Source organism: Mytilus edulis, chromosome 10 (assembly GCF_963676685.1).
Source record: "Mytilus edulis chromosome 10, xbMytEdul2.2, whole genome shotgun sequence".
Taxonomy (NCBI): Eukaryota; Metazoa; Mollusca; class Bivalvia; order Mytilida; family Mytilidae; genus Mytilus; species Mytilus edulis.
In genome coordinates this window covers 67383342-67406387 of record NC_092353.1, presented here as the reverse complement: position 1 = coordinate 67406387, position 23046 = coordinate 67383342, and the positions used below count along the sequence as shown (strand labels likewise).

Here is a 23046-nt window from a genome sequence, read left to right as displayed (position 1 = left end):
CATACTAAAACGTATATTCAAATTGCAATAAGTCTAGTTCTTTTCCTTTAAAAGTTAATTTCTGCAATTTATTGGTAGTTTTTGTAAATCTTTTTAAAATCTTAGCTTAATTACTGTGTCAAATTAAACCAAACTTGGCCTTAATCCTTATTAAGGTACATGTATCTTTATGATTTTACATGATTTCTAAAACCCGAGTATATACAGTTGAGCAAAACAGACTCTTGAGAATGTACATGTTGAATATTACAGTTTAAATTTCTCGGAGATACGTACTATAAGTTGTCATTGGACGAGTCCAAGATTCCAAAGCAGTTAGTCGATGGTATAGTAGGACTGAATGAGGATGACAATGATATACTGCGCATGACAAATGAAACAAAGGTATTAACACACATTATACTTTATTTTTTATAGGTACTTTTAATTTAATGAACATCAGCTCATTCAGCTGGTCAGTATTTTAGAACCAGGACTGCTTAAAATCATGAAAAGGGGAGTTTAAGTAAATACATGTAGAGTCTATTTGCCTTAAGTTGTAATAACGACGTCTTTTTTTTCCCTTCAAAACTATAATCACTAGTGTTCGTTAAAATGATGCTTATAACCAAATCTGCATGTAACAACGAAAGGGTAGAACTTAATTTACAGAATTAGACATAGTACATATATAATATTATCAATTGCAGTCGCATGAACAGAACACGATTTGGAACATGATACGTAGACAATCGCATACACGTGACCTGAAACAACGAGACATCATGGTTTACAGACAATCGCATTAAGTTGATAGAACGAGACATGGTGCATAGGCAATCAAATTCATTTAAAATTATAGACATGTATATGCGCAAACAATCGGAGTGTAATAATCTGACAGAATGAAACATAGTGCTAGAATATGTCAGTTTTTGAAATGACGAAACGAAACATTAAACGTAGTTTCATGGACTGACAGACAGGGACATGGTGCATAAACAATCGCATTCTCATGAACTGACAGAACGTGACACTATACGTCGTTTCATGGACTGACAGGCAGAGACATTGTGCATAAACAATCGCAGTCTCATGAACTGACAAAACATGACACTATACGTCGTTTCATGGACTGACAGAGAGGGACATTGTGCATAAACAATCGCAGTCTCATGAACTGACAAAACGTGACACTATACGTCGTTTCATGGACTGACAGGCAGGGACATTGTGCATAAACAATCGCAGTCTCGTGAACCAACAAAACGTGACACTATACGTCGTTTCATGGACTGACAGGCAGGGACATTGTGCATAAATAATTGCAGTCTCATGAACTGACAAAATGTGACATAATACGTAGTTCCATTCACTGACATTCAAGGACATTGTGCATAAATAATTGCAGTGTCATCAACTAACAAAACGTGACACTATACGTAGTTCAATGCTCTGACATTCAAGGACATGGTGCATAAAGAATTGCAGTCTCGTTAACTGACAAAACGTGACATTCTACGAAGTTTCATGCACTGACATTCAAAGACATGGGGCATAAATAATCGCAGTTTCATTAACTGACAAAACGTGACACTATACGTAGTTTCGTGGACTGATAGACAATGACATGGTACATAAACAATTGCAGTCTCATGAACTGACAAAACATAACACTATACGTAGTTCAATGCACTGACATTCAAGGACATGGTGCATAAATAGTCGCAGTCTCATTAACTGACAAAATGTGACACTATACGTAGTTCCATGCACTGACATTCAAGGACATGTGCATAAAGAATCGCAGTCATTAACTGACAAAACGTGACGCTATACGTAGTTTCATGCACTGACATTCAAAGACATGGTGCACAAATAATCGCAGTCTCATTAACTGACAAAACGTGACATTATACGTAGGCCGATATATAACAACAGGTCAGTATATTCCAACAGTTCAGTATAGTCCAACAGACCGATATATTCCAACAGGTCAGTATATTCCAATAGTTCAGTATATTCCAACAGCTCAGTATAGTCAAACAGGCCGATATATTCCAACAGTTCAGTATATTCCAACAGACCGATGTATCCCAACAGGTCAGTTTATTCCAAGAGGTTGATATATTCCAGCAGGTTGATTTATCACAACAGGTCGATATATCCCAACAGGTTGATTTATCACAACAGGTAGATATATGCCAACAGGTCGGTATATTCCAACAGGCCGATTTAACACAACAGGTCAGCTTATTCCAACTGGCCGATATTTAACAAGTCGATTTACCACAACCTTTATGTAGTCAGTTCGTGTGATAAAGATGATTCTATTAAACTTATTTTTGTGTTGCATTTTAGATCGAGTTTCTGGAGATAGACAAGAAGGAATTGAATATGCCTTATGCTGACACCGCAAGTACAGACCCTGAGTTGACTGATTTGTGGCATTTAGTACGTAGTTAATGTTAAAATAGGTTGTCATAATTCTTATGAAGTCTTTTTGTACTTGAAAGACATGTATATTAATAAACTGCTTTGTGTATAGAATTATTTAAATTAAATGATAAAATAATAATAATAATATCTCCTTACGATGTTCATGGATGGCAGTACTAGACAGATAATTTTGTTATTTTATAGAACGGTGTAATGAAATACCCCTACAACATCGAAGAGGCTTGGGCCTTAGGTTATACAGGAAAAGGTATTACCGTTGGGGTTATAGATTCGTTGATGCAAACGGACCATACCGATCTTACTAATATGGTAAGTTAATTCGTTACAAAGCAACAGTAAAATTTGTCTGAATATACATAACGATCTGTCAAATATGGTGAATAAGTGTCTTACCAAGCAACAGTTAGATTTGTCTTAAGATACATATCGATCTGACATATGTGGTGAGTTAGTTCGTTACCAAGCAACATTTATATCTCTCTTAGGGTACTTATCTTTTTGTTCTTTAAATTTCAATTTTTTGTGCGTGCAAATTACGTCAAACTTTATAAAATAGATGGTTTTTTTCTGGTTTTAATTGAAAATTTACGAAAATGGTGTTAATAAAAAAATTAAAACGTTTGTAGTTTTGGGGATAGGCAACAATTTTCAATTTCACTTCTTCTCAACTTAGAAATAAGAAAGTATCAAAAGAAGCAACATAGGTAGAAGTTAGGATAGTTTGTTAAACAAAATAGTAGAGCCCTTAACCTGTATTTATTTTTTTTTAAGTATTGCTATTGTAACAACTGTACTGATTATGACCATCATGTGTCCTCTGATTGGATCTTATCTTATCTTATCTTATCTTATCTTATCCTATCTTAATTTATCTTTATTTATTTGATCTTATCTTATCGTTACTTATTGTATCTATTATTATCTTATCTTATCTTATCTTATCTAATCTTGTTTTGTCTAATCTTGTCTTGTTTTGTCGTAACTTACTGTATCGTATCCTATCTTATGTCATCTTACCTTGTCTTATCTTGTCTTATCTTATCTTATCGTATCTTGTCGTATCATATCTTATGTCATCTTACCTCGTCTTATCTTGTCTCATCTTATCTTATTGTATCTTATCGTATCTTATCTTATCTTATATTTCTATATATTGTCTTGTCTTGTCTTGTCCTTTCTTTTAGTTACTGTACTTATGGTATCTTATCTGATCTTATATTATCTTATGTCATCTTACCTCGTCTTATCTTGTCTTGTCTTATCTTATTGTAACTTACTGTGTCGTATCCTATCTTATGTCATCTTACCTCGTCTTATCTTGTCTTATCTTATCTTATCGTATCTTAGCGTATCATATCTTATCTTATCTTATTTTATTTTATTTTATCTTATCTTATCTTATCTTATCTTATCTTATCTTATCTTATCTTATCTTATCTTATCTTATCTTATCTTATATTTTCATATCTTGTCTTGTCTTGTCTTGTCACATTTGTTTCTAATCTTTTTTTTAACATTTTGATTTTTTTTTTGTAGAATGAATCAGGTTCATATGATTATTACAACGATGACGACGACCCTAATCCTTCGGATCCCGCTATGTAGTAAGATGATAAATACATATACATAAGTCATGTCGAAAAAAGAAATCAGCTAAACAAAAACAAAAACAAGCCTTGTTTTAAACAAACTTTAGAGTACCTTTTATGGTTAGGATCAAAGGCCAACAAATAATTAATTTACAGAAAGACATAAGAATAAAATAAGATAATAATGATGACTCTTATCTGGACCCTCTTTAAGGAAAAAGTAAAAAAAAAAAGGGGACGATCCTAATGTGAATTTAAGAAAAAAGAAACAAAAGTAACCCAAGACTGACTAGTCCATAGGTAACACGACAAGGATAGACAAGCCAGCCAGGGGAAATACGACAGGGCCAGACAACTCTATGGTTAAAACGACAGCTAATGGATAGTAAAACAAAATATTCAGTATTATAAATTAAATCATACAGAACTGAGAGTGTGATAGTCCAGATTATTAACCTTCAAAAACATTGTCAATCTTGGCTACGACTCCAGTTGACAAGTTTTCCCGGGGTAACAATCTGTTTCTCCCCCTTTCAGTTATGTGATATGTAAGAGCGATCTACAGATTAGCATCAAGAAAAAAAAAATAAAGAGACGATGTATGAATGCCAATGGGACAACTATTCGTCAAAGTTCAAATGAAGCGGGTGTAGGCAAATATTGGCAACCATACGTCCTTCAACAATGAGAAAACCCGTACCGTATAGTGGCTATAAAAGGCCCCGACATGAAAAAAATGAAGCAAATAAATTGAGAAAACTAACAGCTAAATTTATAACAAAACAATTCACGAGAAACAAATATGACAGCCAGGAACCAACGACAACCTCTGAACTGCAGGCTCCTGAATTGGGACAGACATATAAATTATGTGACTTTATTAAACTTTTTAAAGCCAAATTTGAACCAATATAGTCATGAAGAATAAGCTAGGAGTTTCATGCGTACAAACATGTTATGTGGAGTTGCTTATGAAGTACAAATTCTTGTTATAATAAAAAGTAAATAAACAAATACACTTTAATGGTAATTTCTAATTAGATTAGATAAGGTAAAAGTTTAAAGTTCGACAATTACAGTTCAACTGAATAAATAAAATAAATAAATAATCTTTATTTCAAGAGGATGATCACATTAGTTAAAACTAATCTTCCTGAGAGTCCTCAAAATAATAATAATATATTTATAAGTACATTTAAGGAATGACTGTCTATGAAGAAACAACACAAAAAACCTGGTGCACACTAAATAACGCGTGTAGCGGATTATTTCACAGTGTGCACCACATTTTCTATGTTATTTCGAATAGACAGGAAAATATTACAGTCATTTTTTATAATTTAATTCAAACCGTAGAAAACCATGAAAAAACGTTGATGACGTCACGGTCACATGACTAAATTATGTCTATGGGCTCATAACAAAATAACGTCAGCCAATTAGAAGACTGACAACCCCATAATAAAAAGAAATACATAGAAAACTAAAGATTGAACAGGATGTCTGAAGCTTCGGAACTGCGATGCTGCACCTCATTTAATACAAGTTGTTCATGTTATTAAATAATACAACTTCGATGCTTCATTCAATTCTAACTCTAGATTGGTGACGCATGACTAAATGATGTTGTGTATTTTTTCAGTCACGGAACATCGGTTGCGGGTGTAATAGGTGCAACGAAGGGGAATGACTTTTGTGCTGTTGGTGTTGCATATAATGCCACACTAATAGGTAAGCATACTTGAGATTTATTTTGACTATCATCTATCTAAATTACTTTTCGTAATAGTTACTTAGTAACATTAAAATATATTCTCAATGAAAGTCATGTATACTTTGTCATTGAACGTTGAACGCATATCTATCCATCATTGCGGTGTAAATTTTAAATCTATTAAATTTTAGTAGTTCGTTTGTAATTGTAAATGATAAAAAAAAATCATTTTGTGGTAGAGCGTCACATGTTGACCGGCCATGCATTAAATACACAGCTTATACAAGGATAATCGTTCTTGACATCACAATAGTAGTTTGAGATTTTGCAAGTACCTTTATTATATGCAGGCTCTTTAATCAGTTTCTTTTTTATTTACTAAAGCTTTTGTCCAAAATATAAAAAATATAAAATATATAAAGGGAAAACATTGTTTATTTTTTATGCACGCTTAAGTTGTTTTTGTTGTCAATTTCGAAAAAAAACAAGTCACCAACCTTGTTCCTCCAGAACTGTACTGACTCACAATTTGTTATTAAATAGGTTTTCACTTATCACGATTTATATTATATTATAACAAGTTTGGACACATATCAGTGTGGATAATATGTTTGAATGTTTGACAGTGTTTTCTGACAAAAAGAGTTCTCTGGTAGTATATGTCAGTATGATATTGTTCTGTTTTATGTCATTATGATACATTTCTATTATGAATTATAAAATACGTTGAACCATAAACGTCAAAATCATTCAATCGCGTATTGGCATTAACTATTTGTGGATTCTTATAAATTCTATATATAACTTTTGGACTGTTTTCAATCTCGGTCTATTTCTGAAATTTATTCTTACATACTTTTGATTTTTTAACCCTATATGCTAACATTATTGTAAAATTTAAAATTGTTTGTATGCACATTGAACGACAAAATAAAATTGTCTGACGTCAGACACACAAATCATTGAATGTGTTTGTAGATAGATGTTTTAGTGTTGTGTTAAATTGTTCCTTTTAAAATTGTTATACGATGATGACTGATGTACCCATATTTTGACTATTTTATTTATTGTGTCTGTTTAGTTGACTCATCAATGTAAATGTACATGAATTTGATGAGACTGTCATCAAAGTGAGCGGGTTAGCACTATAAAACCAGATTTGATCCATCATTTTCTACATTTGAAAATGCCTGTACAACGTCAGGAATATGACAGTTCTTGTCCTTTCGTTTTTGATGCGTTTTGTTATTTGATTTTGCCATGTGATTATGGACTTTCCGAAATTGAGTTTCCTCTTAGTTCAATAGTTTTGTGATTTTACTTCTTATAACTAAGAAATATGGGCTATGGAGATGTCTTTTTTATTGATTTTATTTAGTTTCAAATTTACATTCTTTAAATATTTTTCAGCTATTGGATTACTAGGCTTGATTAGCGGTAATCGTTTAACAGAGTCGCAACAAGCCCAGGCACTATCTCATATGTCCGATACAATTGATATTTACTGTAATAGCTACGGCCCAACTGGACAATATAGTTACTCAACATTAGGTTCATTGCGCCGAACAGCCTATGAAAACAATGCAAAATATGTAAGTTAATTCATATCTTTTATGTTTGATACAGGGGCTGATCCAGAAACTTTAATCAATGGAGGTCCACTGACTGACTAAGAGAGGACCCCCATTTATGAAAGTTTCTCCAAGGGGGTGAGCCTCCTAAAAAACCCTCTAAATCCGTCTGTCTGATACAATTGACATTTACTGTATTAATTTCAGGGACTAATTTTCGGCTCTCCCGTTATATTATTTTCGAGAATGGTCTTGAGAAACTATGATAGTCCGACGGAAGGGGACGGTAAATGGCTGGCCCGTGTTAAGATAGAGCAATTACTTTTGCACGTAAAAGACACCCTTGTTGATTATGAAAAAGAGCAGGCTAATGCCGCTACAATGCAGCTCTCGCACCCGCAAAGTGGAAAGGAATTGTTATAAATTGTAATAACTTGTTTCCAAATTCATTATAGATAGATATGTTTGAATTAAACTAAGGTAAATTAAATGCATAATACTGATTACACGCGTTTAAAATAACACCTAACATCAGAATAAAGAAAGGACTGCTTAAAAGGACCAAAGCATACTAAAATTTGTTATTTTCGTTATTATCGTATTCTAGAATGGTTAAGTTGGAAGTGTTAAATTTTAAAACGGAAAATAAAAAATTGTTTTGCTTTCATGATCGATGGTCTTGATTTTACATCGATACATATAAGACATAATTAGTACAAACAAAACACAACACATACCGGAGTAAACTCAATTCCTACTGAACTAGTGATACAGAAAGGACAATTGAAGAACAAACTTAGAAATTCAATGTCAATGGCAAAAAATAAAAGTTAGTTACTAGTAATTGAATCGAGTCTTGAAGATCGCCAACAATATCGTACCTGGTGATCCGTGTGATAACATCATACACCTTTATCTTTCTATGATAAACACAGTATTTTCTTTTCTTATTCCAGGGCAGACAAGGCAAAGGTAACATATATGTTTTTGCAGCAGGAAATGGTGGCTCCATTGCAACACCCAATACCAAGTCCAATCATAACACGATTTATACTATTGTTATACAAAGCGTTGGATACGACTCCGTTGCTAGGTATGGAGAAATAGGATCCTCGATAATGGCCAGTGCTTATGGAGGAAGCGTTTTTGACAGATTAATGGTAAATATAAAATACAAAGGCAGTACTAGTTTTCTGTGTAAAACATTGTTTAATTTGATATTTTTCAATAGAAATAATATAAACTTTGAAACATGCTACGCGTACGATAGTCGATGTTGTATTTCTCACTTTCATAAATACGATTATTTTTGTCTTATCACACGCTCAATCTTAAAAAAAATCAAAAGTGGCGATATCAAAAGAAGAAACAGACAGGTAATGAGCTATTTGAACGAAATGAAAATATAAAAAAATACCAAATTCATCATAAGTAACTTTGCATGAGGGAGTAAAAATGTTAGTTTCTGAATAGCTCTTTATTTGTCAAAAGTTAACTTAAGGAAGTTGGAATTCGCTGCTCAGTTTCAAAATAAATAGCTTTCCATAACACTAGTATATATGGAAAGGTGATTAATTGAGGAATCAAAAAAAGGAAAAAAATATAGGGGTCAATGTGCTTGTTTTCGAGATATTAGCCATTGGAATTTTGGCGGGAAAATGTTCTCTCTTGACTTTTCATAGCTTTATCATTGACCAGTTAACGTTCTCAAAAACCATTGAAAAATTAATAAGATTTTATAAGACTTTTACAAATGCCTTATAATTATACATGTAAAAGATTTATAAAAAGAAAAATGGGGATCAATGGGCAAATTGTTTTAAATGGGTATCTATGAGAAAACCATGCAGATGGTGCTCCATGTAAGGTTGTTTGATTTTGATGAAACTTTGCTTAAATGATCAGGTTGACTTCATATGAAAGTCCAACAATTTTGATGGCCTTACATCAATGGTAACCATGGTAACGGTAGGAATTTGTTATTTTCTCTTGTTCATATATAGATGCTCCTAATGAAATACAGAGACTTCATAGATTTCTCAAATAATAATAAAGACTATAATACTTCTGAGTGTTTAAATACTTTTATAGCATAGATAGCATGTGTATGAAGTATAAATCACATAATTTTATTAAACATAACAATAAATATAGAAATTAAGGGGGTTGCCCAACACATAAAATGATTGAAAATCTGACTTTTTCATCTAGTTGCACTAAAACAGACACTACAGCCCAAAAGACGCTTTAATTAGTCCTAAATTTTTTTAGAGCATTACATTGTATTATGTTCAAAATATCTTAAAGGGAATTCGGTTGCAAATTAATTTTATAGATAAATTTGGTCATTCAGAGAGCCCCCCCCTCCTTTTTTTGTAATTTATCAATAAGATAATGGAAAACCTCATATTTCCATGAAAAAAAGCATTATAAAATAAGGAGATGAATTATATAGATTATTACATGCCATTTAGGTAACTTGAGTTGAAAATTTCAAGTTAAAAAGATTTTTAGGTCACAAACAATAATGATCATTAGGCTAAAAAAAAAAGGGGGAGCTGCACAAAGACGATTTTTGAATGTATTTTTTTTTCACTAAAAATTCCTATAGTAAACTTGTCTCTTTCACCTTTAAGAGTAAAATCAATTATTTTCTTTCTAGAGATCATTGCAACTTGCAGAAAACTCAAATTAAGTCTGGTTTTTCAAAAAATTTAAGAATTCAATTACACGTTTAACATATTGAAAATTCTGAAGTATCCAACAAAAAAAAGTTAAGTGTCTTAAATGTAAAAAATCTAAACACATGTTGCAACTTTTTTCTTGCTTACTGGTTACCATATTACTCAATTTGTCATTATTACCTGAGAAAGTGTTAATATTTTTTTCTTTGGTACAAAGGGAGATAATCCAGAAAGATGCATTTTTAAAATCTTAAAATTTTAAAATTGCATATTTTTTAAACTTCCAAGCTCTCAGTCCATTTAAAATATAAACAGATTTGATCAGTGACAGAGTTTATAATGCATTTTATAAAATATTTTGCTATTGTTTCATTTATTCTTCTCACAAAATGTCACAAATTACAATTTCTTAATTCTTTTAATAGAGAATTAATTAATTTTTAAATATTAATCTGAACAAATGTAAATTTTAATTCTTGATTAAAGCATTTTTATTTTAAACAAGTACAAAGTATGTAAACTAACTACCACAAAAGAGGCCATAAATAATTCATTTTCATGGTACAAAGGGAGATAATCCAATAAAAAATGAATTTTCAAAAAAATGTTGTTTTTTTCTTCATTTGAAGTGTTCTGTTCTAGATCTGGACACTTTAGAAAGAATGCAAGATGGCAAGTTCTAAAACAATACAAGAAACCACCAATGTAAGCTGCTGAATAACATTGTATCTAAATTCAAAATGAATCTATTAGAATTTAGAATGATGATTTTAAATGAGACAACTTTACAACAGAGTCAAAATAACATGGATTGAAGCAATTCAATGTCATTGTACAACCTTCAACAGTGAACAAAATACACACAATTTAGTAAGAGTGAATGCATTACAATGAAAAAATATGGTCTATCAATTCTGTCCAAAATTATAAATAAGAAACATCATACAGCAACTTCTACATAACTGGCTCCTGTCTATATTATAACTACAGACATAAATCTTTTAAATAAAAGTAAGCATTCAGAATATAGGTTACAGTGACCAGATTTTGGCTTGGTGCTGAAGTACAAAAATACTTATATGTACTTACTGTATGCAAGATACATGCATATACAATTTTGCATGCAGTTTTAAATGATCTTGAATACAAATCTGAAGTCAGTTAAATGTGTGAAATGTAGGTCAAACTTTGAATTTTTAAAGAAATGGATTTGGTTGTTTCTGCCCCTTTATGAATTTTACTTTGATGTTATCTTTTAATATCAAATCTTTGTTAAATAACCAAATTACTTGCAAGAATTAGATTAAAATACATCGAAGTTTACATCTATATCATGTATATTGAGTTAATTAATCATGACTTAGCAGCTATCAAGACACCAATTGTTGAATTAGTTAAGGAATTTATAGTACATGTAGTAATGAATTGTTTCTTTACTGTCTAATATATATCATAACTAAGAATAAGATCAATAAAACTAATTGGTCAATCCAGTAACAATTTCTGATAAAACATTATTGTGTTCATTTGCAATTAAATGGCTAAGTACATTTTGAAGATCTTCATCATCTTCTTGATCATTTTCTATTTTCACGACCTCTACAGATGGATTTTTGGACTTCTCTACTTTCTGTTTTTTGATGCACAAGTTTCCAAAGAAACTTCTTATTTGTTGATGAGACAACCACTCTGATGGTGAGAAAAGTCTGTTTCCTTGTGAGTCAATCTCATTTCGCATTTGATTGGAAACTGTGTAAGGACTTGTTTTTTTACCAGACAGTTCCCCAGCATTAAATAAAACTGCCAAATAGTCCTTCACTTTTGGAGAGAATCTCACAGCTTTTTTTCTTTTCTTCAAAGCATAACCATGCTGTTCTTTGATATTTGTTTTTGTTTGATCTTGCGATTGTTCCAAACCAACAGAAGAAATCAAAGGTTGATTAAATCTAATATCTTGGCATTTGGCCGACCAAAGCCTTTTGGAAGTATCTATGATACTATCTTGCTTTTCATCATCAACAACATGTTTACCAACAGACAGGTGTTTCAATAATTGGTCTTCTTTCTTGAACTCCAGTATGCAATTTGGATCAAAACATGGAAAACTTGCATTATACCTGAATGATTTGATGGAAGCTGGTTTAGTTTCTGGTATTTTGGAATCACCAAATGTCTGTAAAAAATAATTATAAAAAGGTTATCCTCTTGAGACTTATCAAGTGGAATTAAAAAAAAAATCCTGAAAAGAAATGAATTATCAGCTGAGTACAAGATATGGTTCCTTTTAAATTCAAAATTAAATTTTTAAAGAACAATGAAGAATAACTAATCTAAGAATTCAAATCTAGAAGAGATATTCAACAAGTGACCAAACAAGACATTAATTTACGAATGTGCATACCACATTAGTTGTTCTGCCAGTAGTCAGTAAACATAGTGCTGATCAACGTCCGCTGACACCTTAGCTTTATTTGGCAAAATATTTAGGAATTTTAGATTCTCATAATAATGATATTATTTGACCTCATTAGGCATTTTTATTTTTCATGTTTACTTCAGCGTCATTGATGATTATTTTTTAAACGAAATACACCACTGGGTTTACAATTTTAATCCTGGTATCTATGATGAATTATTTGGTTGTAATCTCATTGACTCGTATATCCAATATCTGCCCTACATCCAAGTATGTCTTTGAACAGAAATGCTTTTAAAATAAAATTTTAAAAAGGCTTAAGCTTAGTTAAGTTTTAGGCTATCTATAATGTGTTAGAACATTCTACTTGATGATTGTTTGTGAATTCTATGAAGTAGCCCTATTGTTTCAGTCTTTGGAGGTTTTGTTTCTAGCTCTGTTAATTGGTACCATTTTTTTTAAAGGATTACAGACATGACAGAAATAAATAAATTCTTACCAAATTAGAATCAAATAAAGTTAACATGTTGGAAATTCTGGTCATGTCCGTTGCTTTGACAAGTTCCCCTCCAATGCCATATGCCTTGTAAACTCTCATGCCTTCATCATCAAACTTGAAATTGTTGAACTGCGTAATTTGAAAATTCTTTATCGTGCCACATAATAAAGGTTGTGTTTCACATGATACATTTACCACTGAAATATAAGTGTTTTTTATACCGCCATGGCTTTCAAGTGCTTCCTTCATCTGTTTACCATTGGTTATGTCATTCCCTTCATTTATATAGTTCAACATGTGAAGTCTACAAGTGCCTGTTCTTGAGTCACAGAGATCTTTGCCAGATTGTGCTTCACTGAAATCATACTGTTTTACATCTAATGACAATTCATTACGAAACTTCCAAAGATATCCCATCAGTGGCAAGGCATGATAACAACCAGCATTATCAGATCTTATATAAGCATGTTTTAGGTGTGGATTAATTGATTTCAGTATTTCAAATGCACTGCTGAAAATTTGTGACACAATATGCCATCCTTGCTTCTGCTCCTCAACAATGTGTACCATTGAGTATATATCAAAGTTCTTATCATCATCATTTTCATCTCCCTCAGCTTGTGGCCTACAAACAAGAGCACAAATCATGTGCCAGCTGATGCCCTGCTTCCCGACCATTCACTCTGAGTTTCACGGAAAGTTTGTGGTATGTACTTCATGGCCCAATCAGCAATAATCAATACTTCATGAGGCTGTAAGTTTTGTAGAATATCTCTTTTGCATGAATCTTGATTTACAGTTCTAATAGAATGATCCCTCCAAGCCCAAATTTTTTCTGTAGAAACTAAAATGTCATGTTCAAGTTCTTCTTTCTCTTGAATTTCTATGTTTGAAAAATTTGATGTCATAACATTTTGGATTTCATCTTTGATTTGGTACATTCTATCGCAAGGTTGACATATATTGCTGTGGGTATGCTCACAGCCTTTTTCTGATAATGCAAAGTACATGCAATGTTGACTGCAATCACTTTCTGTAGACAAGTGACTTCTAAATTCATTCTTGAGTTGTAATTTCAATGTGTCTAAACTTTGAATAAGATCGGATACTTTACTTGATTGCAGGCCTTTTGTACCAAGATTTGAAACAACTTTCTTTAAAGTATCAATACTTTCCATACCATCACTTATAAATGTAGTTGTCAAGGCCATGCAGGGATTTGAGTTGAGAGGCTGCGCAAGCTTTTATGATCTTATACTGAGTTGCTCTACATGGAGGAAGTATGGAGTTGTCCTTGCAATAGTTGTTGTATGCTGTTATAAGGCGAGATGCAATCATTGTTCTTATTACCTTTGGTACTTTTACAGTCAAACCTGATGATAATTTAAGGTGTCTTGATCCAAATCCGACTACTTGGAGATAACATGGAGCAGAAATAAATTCAATGAAATGATGAATTTTCTGTTTTGAAAGGCGAAGGCGTGTGATCTTTGGTGGAGTAACATACTGTCCTGGTCCATGAGTTGATGCGTATTTTAGAGCTGCATCAATTTTGTAAATAGTCAACCCTTCTATAAAATTTAAAAGTTCAGATTTAGAATATTTCTCCACTATCAAAGACAAAATCTGGACTTTAGTTTTGTAATCTTCAGCCTTCTTGTAAGCAGATATAATTGTGTCTGTAACTGCATCTTTTTGTTTGGTTTCAGCAGTCTTCAATTTCATGCTTTGGTACACCTGAGTCAGCAATTCTTTACCTTGAGATGGAGCAATGCATTCACATACAATTTCACATGCTAACCTTGCTTGACGAATATAATACATTTTTGTAGAGTACTGTAGGTCTTCTAGATTTAATGATGCTTGCGATTTGAGAGGTAGGTATTGCCCATGAGACATCATTTCCATTGCCCAGTTAAATGTATCTTTCTGTGACCTTTCGTCTTTGGACCAATTAGAACCAACTGTTGTTTGTGATGAAAAGATATCAGGGTCTGAAAATAGCAAAAATAAAATACATGACAATTTGAAGGATAACAGAATCAGAGAGCTTACACATATACTGCTGAGGTATAGGGGTGGTAATTTTGATCACATTGTGACCAATTCAGAAAATGGGTCCAAAAAAAAATGCTCTGCAGAGTGCAGCTTGATACAACGGCAGAGGTAGAACCCTGAACAGTTGGGGCATGACAGTATGGACACAACATTCAAGCTTGATACAGCTCTGAATTTGGATTGTGAATAAATAATTGACATAGCATAGGTTTCTGACACAAAATGTAATTGGTCTAAGAACTTAACTAGATGTGTCAAAGCGACATGAATGGCACTGTTTCAAAAAGTTGAAAAATCAGCAATTTTAATAACACATGTGGACACAAATATGAGGGTCATCACATAAAAAAAATCAGCACAAAATCTGGAGGCATATAGAAAAATTTCCATATAACTGTGATTTTCAACAATTTTCAAAGTTGAAAACCCTTAAATTTGGCAAAAGTTAGCAGAGCGGAACCAAACTTAAACTGTTTCTGTAACTCATCATGAGTAACTCACATACCAAGAATTTTGAAAGCATTAAGAAAAAAGGTCTGTATAACTGTGACTTTCAAAAATTTATCAAGGTCCAAAGCCTGAAATTACAGCAAAACTTAGCCAAGTGGAACAAAACTTAAACTTGATCTGTAACTCATCATGAGTAACTCACATACAATAAATCAGCCCAATATCTGAAAGCGTACAGAAAAAAAGGTCAGTATAACTGTGATTTTCAACAATTTATCAAAGTCCATAGCCCATTATTTCGGCAAAAATTAGCAAAGCGGATCAAAACTTAAACTTGATCTGTAACTCATCTTGGTTAACTCACATACCAAAAATCAGCCCAATATCTGAAGGGGTTTAGAAAAAAAATCTGTATAATGGTTTGTTGCAGAATGAATATGACAAATTACGGAATTACAGACAAGGGTAAAACTATATGGCACAGACAACTTCATTGTTGTGCCATAAAAATTATAAATCAGATATTTACCATAAATGTTTTGTCCGAAATTTAAATGCATGGTTAGATTGAGCATATTAAAGAACCCCAAGAATTCAATTTTTTATGACATCAAACAAAGATTAATTTTTGACATCAATGTGGACTAATTTTATAAAAGTACCAAAAATTAAATACAGTCAGATTCTGCATATCAAAGAACCCAAATAATTCAAGTTTTAATGAAATCAAACAAAATTTAATTTTGGACTCGTTTGAACTGGTTTGATTAAGCTTATCAAAGCCATGTATTCAAATTTTGTTGGAATCAAACAAGTTTTAATTTTTAATCCTGGTTTGGACCAACTAGAAAATTGGGCCCATAATCAGAAATCTAAATAAGCACTTAGGTTTGGCATATCAAAGAACCCAAATAAATCAAGTTTTGATGAAATCAAACAAAGTTTAATTTTCGATCCTTTGGACCTCACTGCAGACCAATATAAAAACGGAGCCCAAAATCTAAAAACTTATTACATGTTTAGATTCAGGTTAGTCATGTTAGTTAAGAACTCCAATAATTCAAGAATAAAACACAATTTAAATTGGACAGGAAATAAACCATTTATGCAAGGTATTAGAAGTCTTGTTTTGGCCAAAATGCTTATTAAAACCCCCTTTTAGGCCCTTAATTCCTAAACTGTTGGGCCCATAATTCCAAAAATCAATTGCAACCTTACCTTTGGTAGTTTTAAACGTTGTGTTTAAATTTAAGAGATCAATTCACTTAAACTAATATAAAAAAAAGAAGTGGTATGATTGCCAATGAGACAACTATCCACAAAAGACCAAAATGACACAAACATTAACTACTATAGGTCACCCTACGGTCTTCAACAATGAGCAAAGCCCATACCGTTATTGTCCAGAAATTAAGTGTCTTCGGACAAGGACAAAGTTATACCAATACACAACATTTTTACAGTCGTATAAAAAATACTCAGATTTATCATAATAAAGAACCCCAAAAGTATTCCCTATTAAATTTGTAATAAGAATGTTGGCATATGTACCATTACAGGTAGAAAAAAATAACAGGTGCATTCTTTGAGATATAATCAATTTAAAACTTGTTGGGAAATGACTTTCTCTAAAGTTTTCATGCATTTAACATTGACACAGGTTTTTTGTCGAGCCTGCAACTTTTGTTGCAGAAAGCTCGACATAGGGATAGTGATCCGGCGGCGGCGGTGTTAGCTAACTTCTTAAAAGCTTTATATTTTAGAAGGTGGAAGACCTGGATGCTTCATACTTTGTATATAGATGCCTCATGTTACGAAGTTTCCGTCAGTCACATGTCCAATGTCCTTGACCTCATTTTCATGGTTCAGTGACCACTTGAAAAAAAAGTTCAAATTTTTTTGAATTCTCTCTTATTATAAGTAATAGGATAACTATATTTCATATGTGCGTACCTTGCAAGGTCCTAATGTCTGTCAGACAGTTTTCACTTGACCTCGACCTCATTTCATGGATCAGTGAACAAGGTTAAGTTTTGGTGGTCAAGTCCATATCTCAGATACTACAAGCAATAGGGCTAGTATATTCGGTGTATGGAAGGACTGTAAGGTGTACATGTCCAACTGGCAGGTGTCATCTGACCTTGACCTCATTTTCATGGTTCAGTGGTTATAGTTAAATTTTTGTGTTTTGGTCTGTTTTTCTCATATTATATGCAATAGGTCTACTATATTTGTTGTATGGAATGATTGTAAGGTGTACATGTCTAGCGGGCAGATGTCATGTGACCTTGACCTCATTTTCATGGTTCAGTGGTCAATGTTAAGTTTTTGAGTTTTGGTCTTTTTATCTAATACTATATGCTATAGGTCAACTATATTTGGTGTATGGAAATATTTTATGATCTTTATGTCAGTCGCGCAGGTTTTATTTGACCGTGACCTCATTTTCACGGTTCATTGCACTGTGTTAAGTTTTTGTGTTTTGGTCTATTTTTCTTAAACTATAAGTAATAGGTCAACTATATATGTTGTATAGAAGCATTGTTAGCTGTACATGTCTGCCTGGCATGGTTCATCTGATCTTGACCTCATTTTCAAGGTTCATTGGTCTTTGTTTAGTTATCTTGGTTAATGTTAAGTTTATGTGACAGTTGTTATAAAGCTTAACTTTATACTTAGGACTATCAACATAATATCAATGATTAGTATAGAAGGCGAGACATTTCAGCGTGTGCACTCTTGTTTTACAAAAGGCTTTGCCAAAATTACAAGAGTTTTGTGAGAATTTCAAATATGCCTTAAACTATACATATGTATATGCAGGTGAGATAACAATTGTTTACCTGAATCCACAGACATTGCTAATTCTAGGCCTTCTTCATATATGCTATCAGACACCAGTTCTGTAAAAAAAAAATTAATAGTAAATTATAATGCAATAATAGCAAATCATGCTCGAACTGTAAAGGAAGACATGGTCACAATATAATATTTTGTCTCTTGACACTCACACTACATCTTCATATTTATATAAAACAGAAACAGCCTTACAATCCGCAGATAAAACTTTCTTTATATTGTTGCTGGTACATGTAGTATTTATTTCCCACTCAAATATATTTCTTGTATCAAGTGCATCACACTAATCTTTTTTATAATGATATGAAAATATATTAGAAAACTGACAACATTGTTAATGTTGTGAGGTGCCCTTATTGCACATTATGAAGTAACACATGTATACATGTATTATTTACAAATATAATACAAACAAAACACTGATTTCTTGTTTAATTTTAAATTTTAGTTTCTTTTTTAAAATATTTGGAGTCAAAGTCAAATGAAATATCAAATTAACTAAATGGTTAGTTTTCATTATGAAACAGGTGTACATGTATTTTTTTTCTCAAAAATTCTATAATTTGTCGAAATGTAGTAGATATCTACTTTCTTTAATTGTTTAATTGTTTGCCTCTAATAAACTATTTTGCCCATATAATTTCAATGTGAAGTGAACTCAGTGTGACCTTTTTCATAAAAATATGTGAAACTAGTACATATTTTTGTTTAAGGACCAGCTGAAGCATGCCTAAGGGTGCAGGATTTTCTCGTTGTATTGAAGACCTATAGGTTGTCTGTTCTTTGATAGGGTTGTTGACTCTTTGACACATTCCCCATTTCCATTCTCCATTTATTTATGAATTATGATGTATACAGATTGCAAAGTAATGATATTATGCTTATAAGGCTATATACATTCATTGAAATCATAGTACAAAAAGAAGTTCCTCATTATATGTTTTTTTACCAATATTTAGTTTTTACTGCAATTTGACACCAGGAATCAATTTTGAATAGAAGTCTGAACCTTACCCTTAATGTTTGTTGTTATATAATTTTCCTTTATTGTTATTTTTCACAAAAACTATTGTACCTGTATTTATACTTTCTGTATTAATAGCTTCTGAATCTATGGACATGGCTACTTGATTTATGTCATTCATAGTTGCAATTTCTGAAAAAGAAACAAAATTAATAATCTACTGATGTCAGAATGTGTCTACAGATATGAAATATTTCCTTCCCATATACATTAAGTCAATGGAGCATGAACTGATAAGTTAATTGATGATTTGGTATTTCAAAAACTATTTGATTTGATATGTTTCTAATCTTTAATAGCAATACTACATTATTTGTTTTCTTGCTGATCTTGTATTGCTAATAATTTATTCCTGTACATAGTTACTGCATACATGTAGCTTACCTCTATCAACTGTATTGTTTTTGGCTAAAAGCAAAAAAGTTTGCCAAAATTGTAATCAAAGGGCAATAACTCCTATATTAAAGAAGTTATCTGAACACTTTTTTACAAATGAAGTAAAAGATATCACTTTAGGAATTTCAATGCAAATTTAAACAAAATTGATGGGAGAAATTTATTGCCTACTTATAACATGTATGCTACACAGATGTAAAATATAAACAATTGTCAACTAATCAATCGGAAGTTTAACATGATACTTTGAACATATGTCATGTATGTGTTAGATTAATTATTTTTTTCATTACCACTCAAGTTTTCATCTGTAACAATCCCTGCTTCTTCCCTCTCTGTAGAATTGTCTAGAAAGCAACATATTTCTAAAATAAAAATTACAATTATTGTTAATTTAATTAATTCACAGATTTTAATGTTAGATTTTTCTTCATCTTGAGAATATGTCAGTCTAACAGGATAACCAGTTTTTTTCAGGCTTATTGTCAGAAAAGAGGATAAGTAGTTATTATTCTTTTATTTTATAATATGATCCTTAATTGACAATAAAATTAGAATTTGAGTGGTGTGTGTGTTTACCACAGTTTATTTGTGTTTTTCTAGAGTCAACTTTTAATATTTTTTTTAATTGCAGTCCATTAAGCAGTCTCTATCCATTGTTACATCTTTAATCAATATCATTAATGTACCTCTAAGTTCTCCTTTCAAATCTGTGGCAATTTGTACCTCATCTTTATGCTTTTCAATGCATCTCCTACATATACCTGTTGATAAAAATTAAAATATTATAACTTATACAGCATGTACAGTACAATGTAACCAATGTACATTTATGCCTATTTTTAGGAAATTAATAGACATCGGATACATGTGAATTTTCAGTATCAAAAATTATATGCATGCACATGTGTGTGCTTTTACTAGCAAATTCTGTTATCAATTTTTCTTTGGGATAGAATATGAAATGCATGAAGAAATTAAAAAAAATGATGTTGTAAAGTCATGAATTCAAATTTGTTCTGTTGTACAGATGTACATTTATAGGTCTTGCATTGTAATGTGGATGCATTTATTGATCAATTGACAAGGATTGAAATTAAATCAATTCATGAGTATTCATCTTGGTTACTGTATAAAATATATATGCAGCAGAATTTAAACTAAACAATTGCCAATATGAACAGAAAGTTGTGATGTACAAAAGCAATAAATTGAATGTACATGTATAACATTGTATATTAATGCTCCTTTAATTTGAAAGCAACCACAATGCTATTTTTTTCAATAAACATGATATATACATGTAGAAGTTGTAGAGTTGTCTTATTGACACCCATACCACATTGTATATCATTTGTTGATCAGTGGACTGTAAAATTGGGGTCAAAACTCTAATTTGGCATAAAAATTAGAAAGATCCTATTATAGGCAACATGTGTACTAAATTTCAATTTATTAATTCAACTTAATAAAAACTAACTCGACCAAAAACTTTAACCTGAAGTAGGACAGACAGAAAGACTGACGGACGGACAGATATTAATGAATGGAGGCACAGACCAGAAAAACATAATGCCCATAAATAGGGCATAATAAAAGGAGACATTTATCTAAATATTGAGTTTTCATAAGATGGAGACATTTTTTGGAATATATAATTTTCATTTATTACTTGAATATTTGATTTTCATAAGATGGAGCTAGAGACATATTTAAAAAGATTTGATACAGGAATTAACATTCATTTATAATAAAATATTTGAATTCATGCATAATGTGACGGCGTTTATATTATGTGGTATGATTGCCAATGAGACAACTATCCACAAGAGACCAAAATGACACAGAAATTAACAATCAGAGATAACGATACGGCCTCCAACAATGAGCAAAGCCCATACTGCATAGTCAACTATAAAGGCCCGGAAATGACAATGAAAACTCAGGGGTCTTATTTATATTAAAAAATGTTAGCGGGATCCACACCATCCCCCTAACTTGGGACAGTGGTAGGGTATTTGTACCTGTACTATTCCAACAACAAAAGGACACTTGATACAATATAAGCATGATACATATCTAAATAAGTTTGTTCATATTTTTTTTAATAAAAGTAGCAATTGGAATCATAGGGAAAAGACCCATTGCAAATATGAAGCAAGGCAAACGAGCCCAATACCCCAAAATATTACCCCCTTTTTTGAAGATGAATGTACAGTGTTTTTTTCTTTTTATATATCATATGTATATATATATATGCATTTCTAGATGATGAGATCTTTTTTTTTTGTGGTGTCATTTTCCTTTTCTCTTCATTAATTTCGAAATAATCTTACCAGAACCAACTGAAACATTCAAGTTAAACTTGACCCAGATCTCTCTGCTTTGGATAAAGTTCACTCCCTTCGCCACTTTTGAAGATTTTGAAAGGTCATGCAGTGGATGGCAACATGTTCTTTTCCTTCTTGTCCACTGCAAACCAAGCTCTTGTCTATGTTTGAGGCAAATATGTTTTGAAAAGTTTGAGAGTCTCAGGCCCAGACCGGCACGGTTGAGGATTAGCAATGATTCTGGTATTGTAATGTCTGTACCACATTTAAAAAATCTAAAATGATTGGTGGTATCTTTCCTGCATTTTCTTAAACTATATAGGTTGTCTGATTCACAGTTGTCATCGAAAATACAACTTTCTCCTTTCTCAGCCATTATCCATCCTTGAAATTATGTCCTTCTGCTCATTTGTTTATTTCCCTCCTTCTAATGTAAACAGTAAATCTACCTTGTGTTTGGAGAGTTTTACAAAGGGAAGTAATCAAAGGTAAAATTTTTCAGATTTTTATATTTTTATTCAAAAAGTTTTAAAATAATTTGCAACGGAATTCCAGTTCAGGAATTTTATTTTATAGTGAACCATAACATTTGACCAAATATTGTTTCATTTTGAGTGACTTTTGAGGATTTATGGACATTTGAAGTGCAGGCTACAATCAAATTTGTGAAAAAAAACTTTTTTTCAATAGAAATACTAAAAAAAATGAAAGGCGAAATAAGATTCGACTTGCATTTAATTTTAGTTTAAAATCTAAATTTTAAGGCAAAACAAAAAGATTTGACATGTAATACTAGGAACAATTCAATATTTTTTTTTTTAAATGTCCATTTTCATCAAGATTTCAAGCAAATTTGGTACCAAAATAGAATTACCCTGTATTTACTGTATTTGACCTATAATGTCATTTTTCAACCATGGGTTTATTAGATGTACTTAATACTTTGTCAGGAACCCAAAATCAGCTGAAATCATAATTTTTTTTGGATTTTGCATGGTTTTCTGGTAGACACCCATT

At 31.8% G+C, this 23046-nt stretch overlaps 1 protein-coding gene and 1 pseudogene across 1 annotated transcript in view; one reads left to right on the top strand and one right to left on the bottom strand.

The window, feature by feature from the left end:
- Positions 1-23046, top strand: part of LOC139491726 (furin-like protease kpc-1) — a 41522-nt gene that overhangs the window by 9457 nt on the left and 9019 nt on the right. Inside the window, exons 3-9 of the mRNA XM_071279556.1 lie at positions 253-384; positions 2341-2433; positions 2623-2748; positions 3976-4043; positions 5671-5759; positions 7153-7334; positions 8270-8473. Of these exons, the coding sequence (XP_071135657.1) occupies positions 253-384; positions 2341-2433; positions 2623-2748; positions 3976-4043; positions 5671-5759; positions 7153-7334; positions 8270-8473 (894 nt within the window). The remainder of the gene's footprint in view (positions 1-252; positions 385-2340; positions 2434-2622; positions 2749-3975; positions 4044-5670; positions 5760-7152; positions 7335-8269; positions 8474-23046) is intronic.
- Positions 9382-22405, bottom strand: LOC139492119 (uncharacterized; annotated as a pseudogene).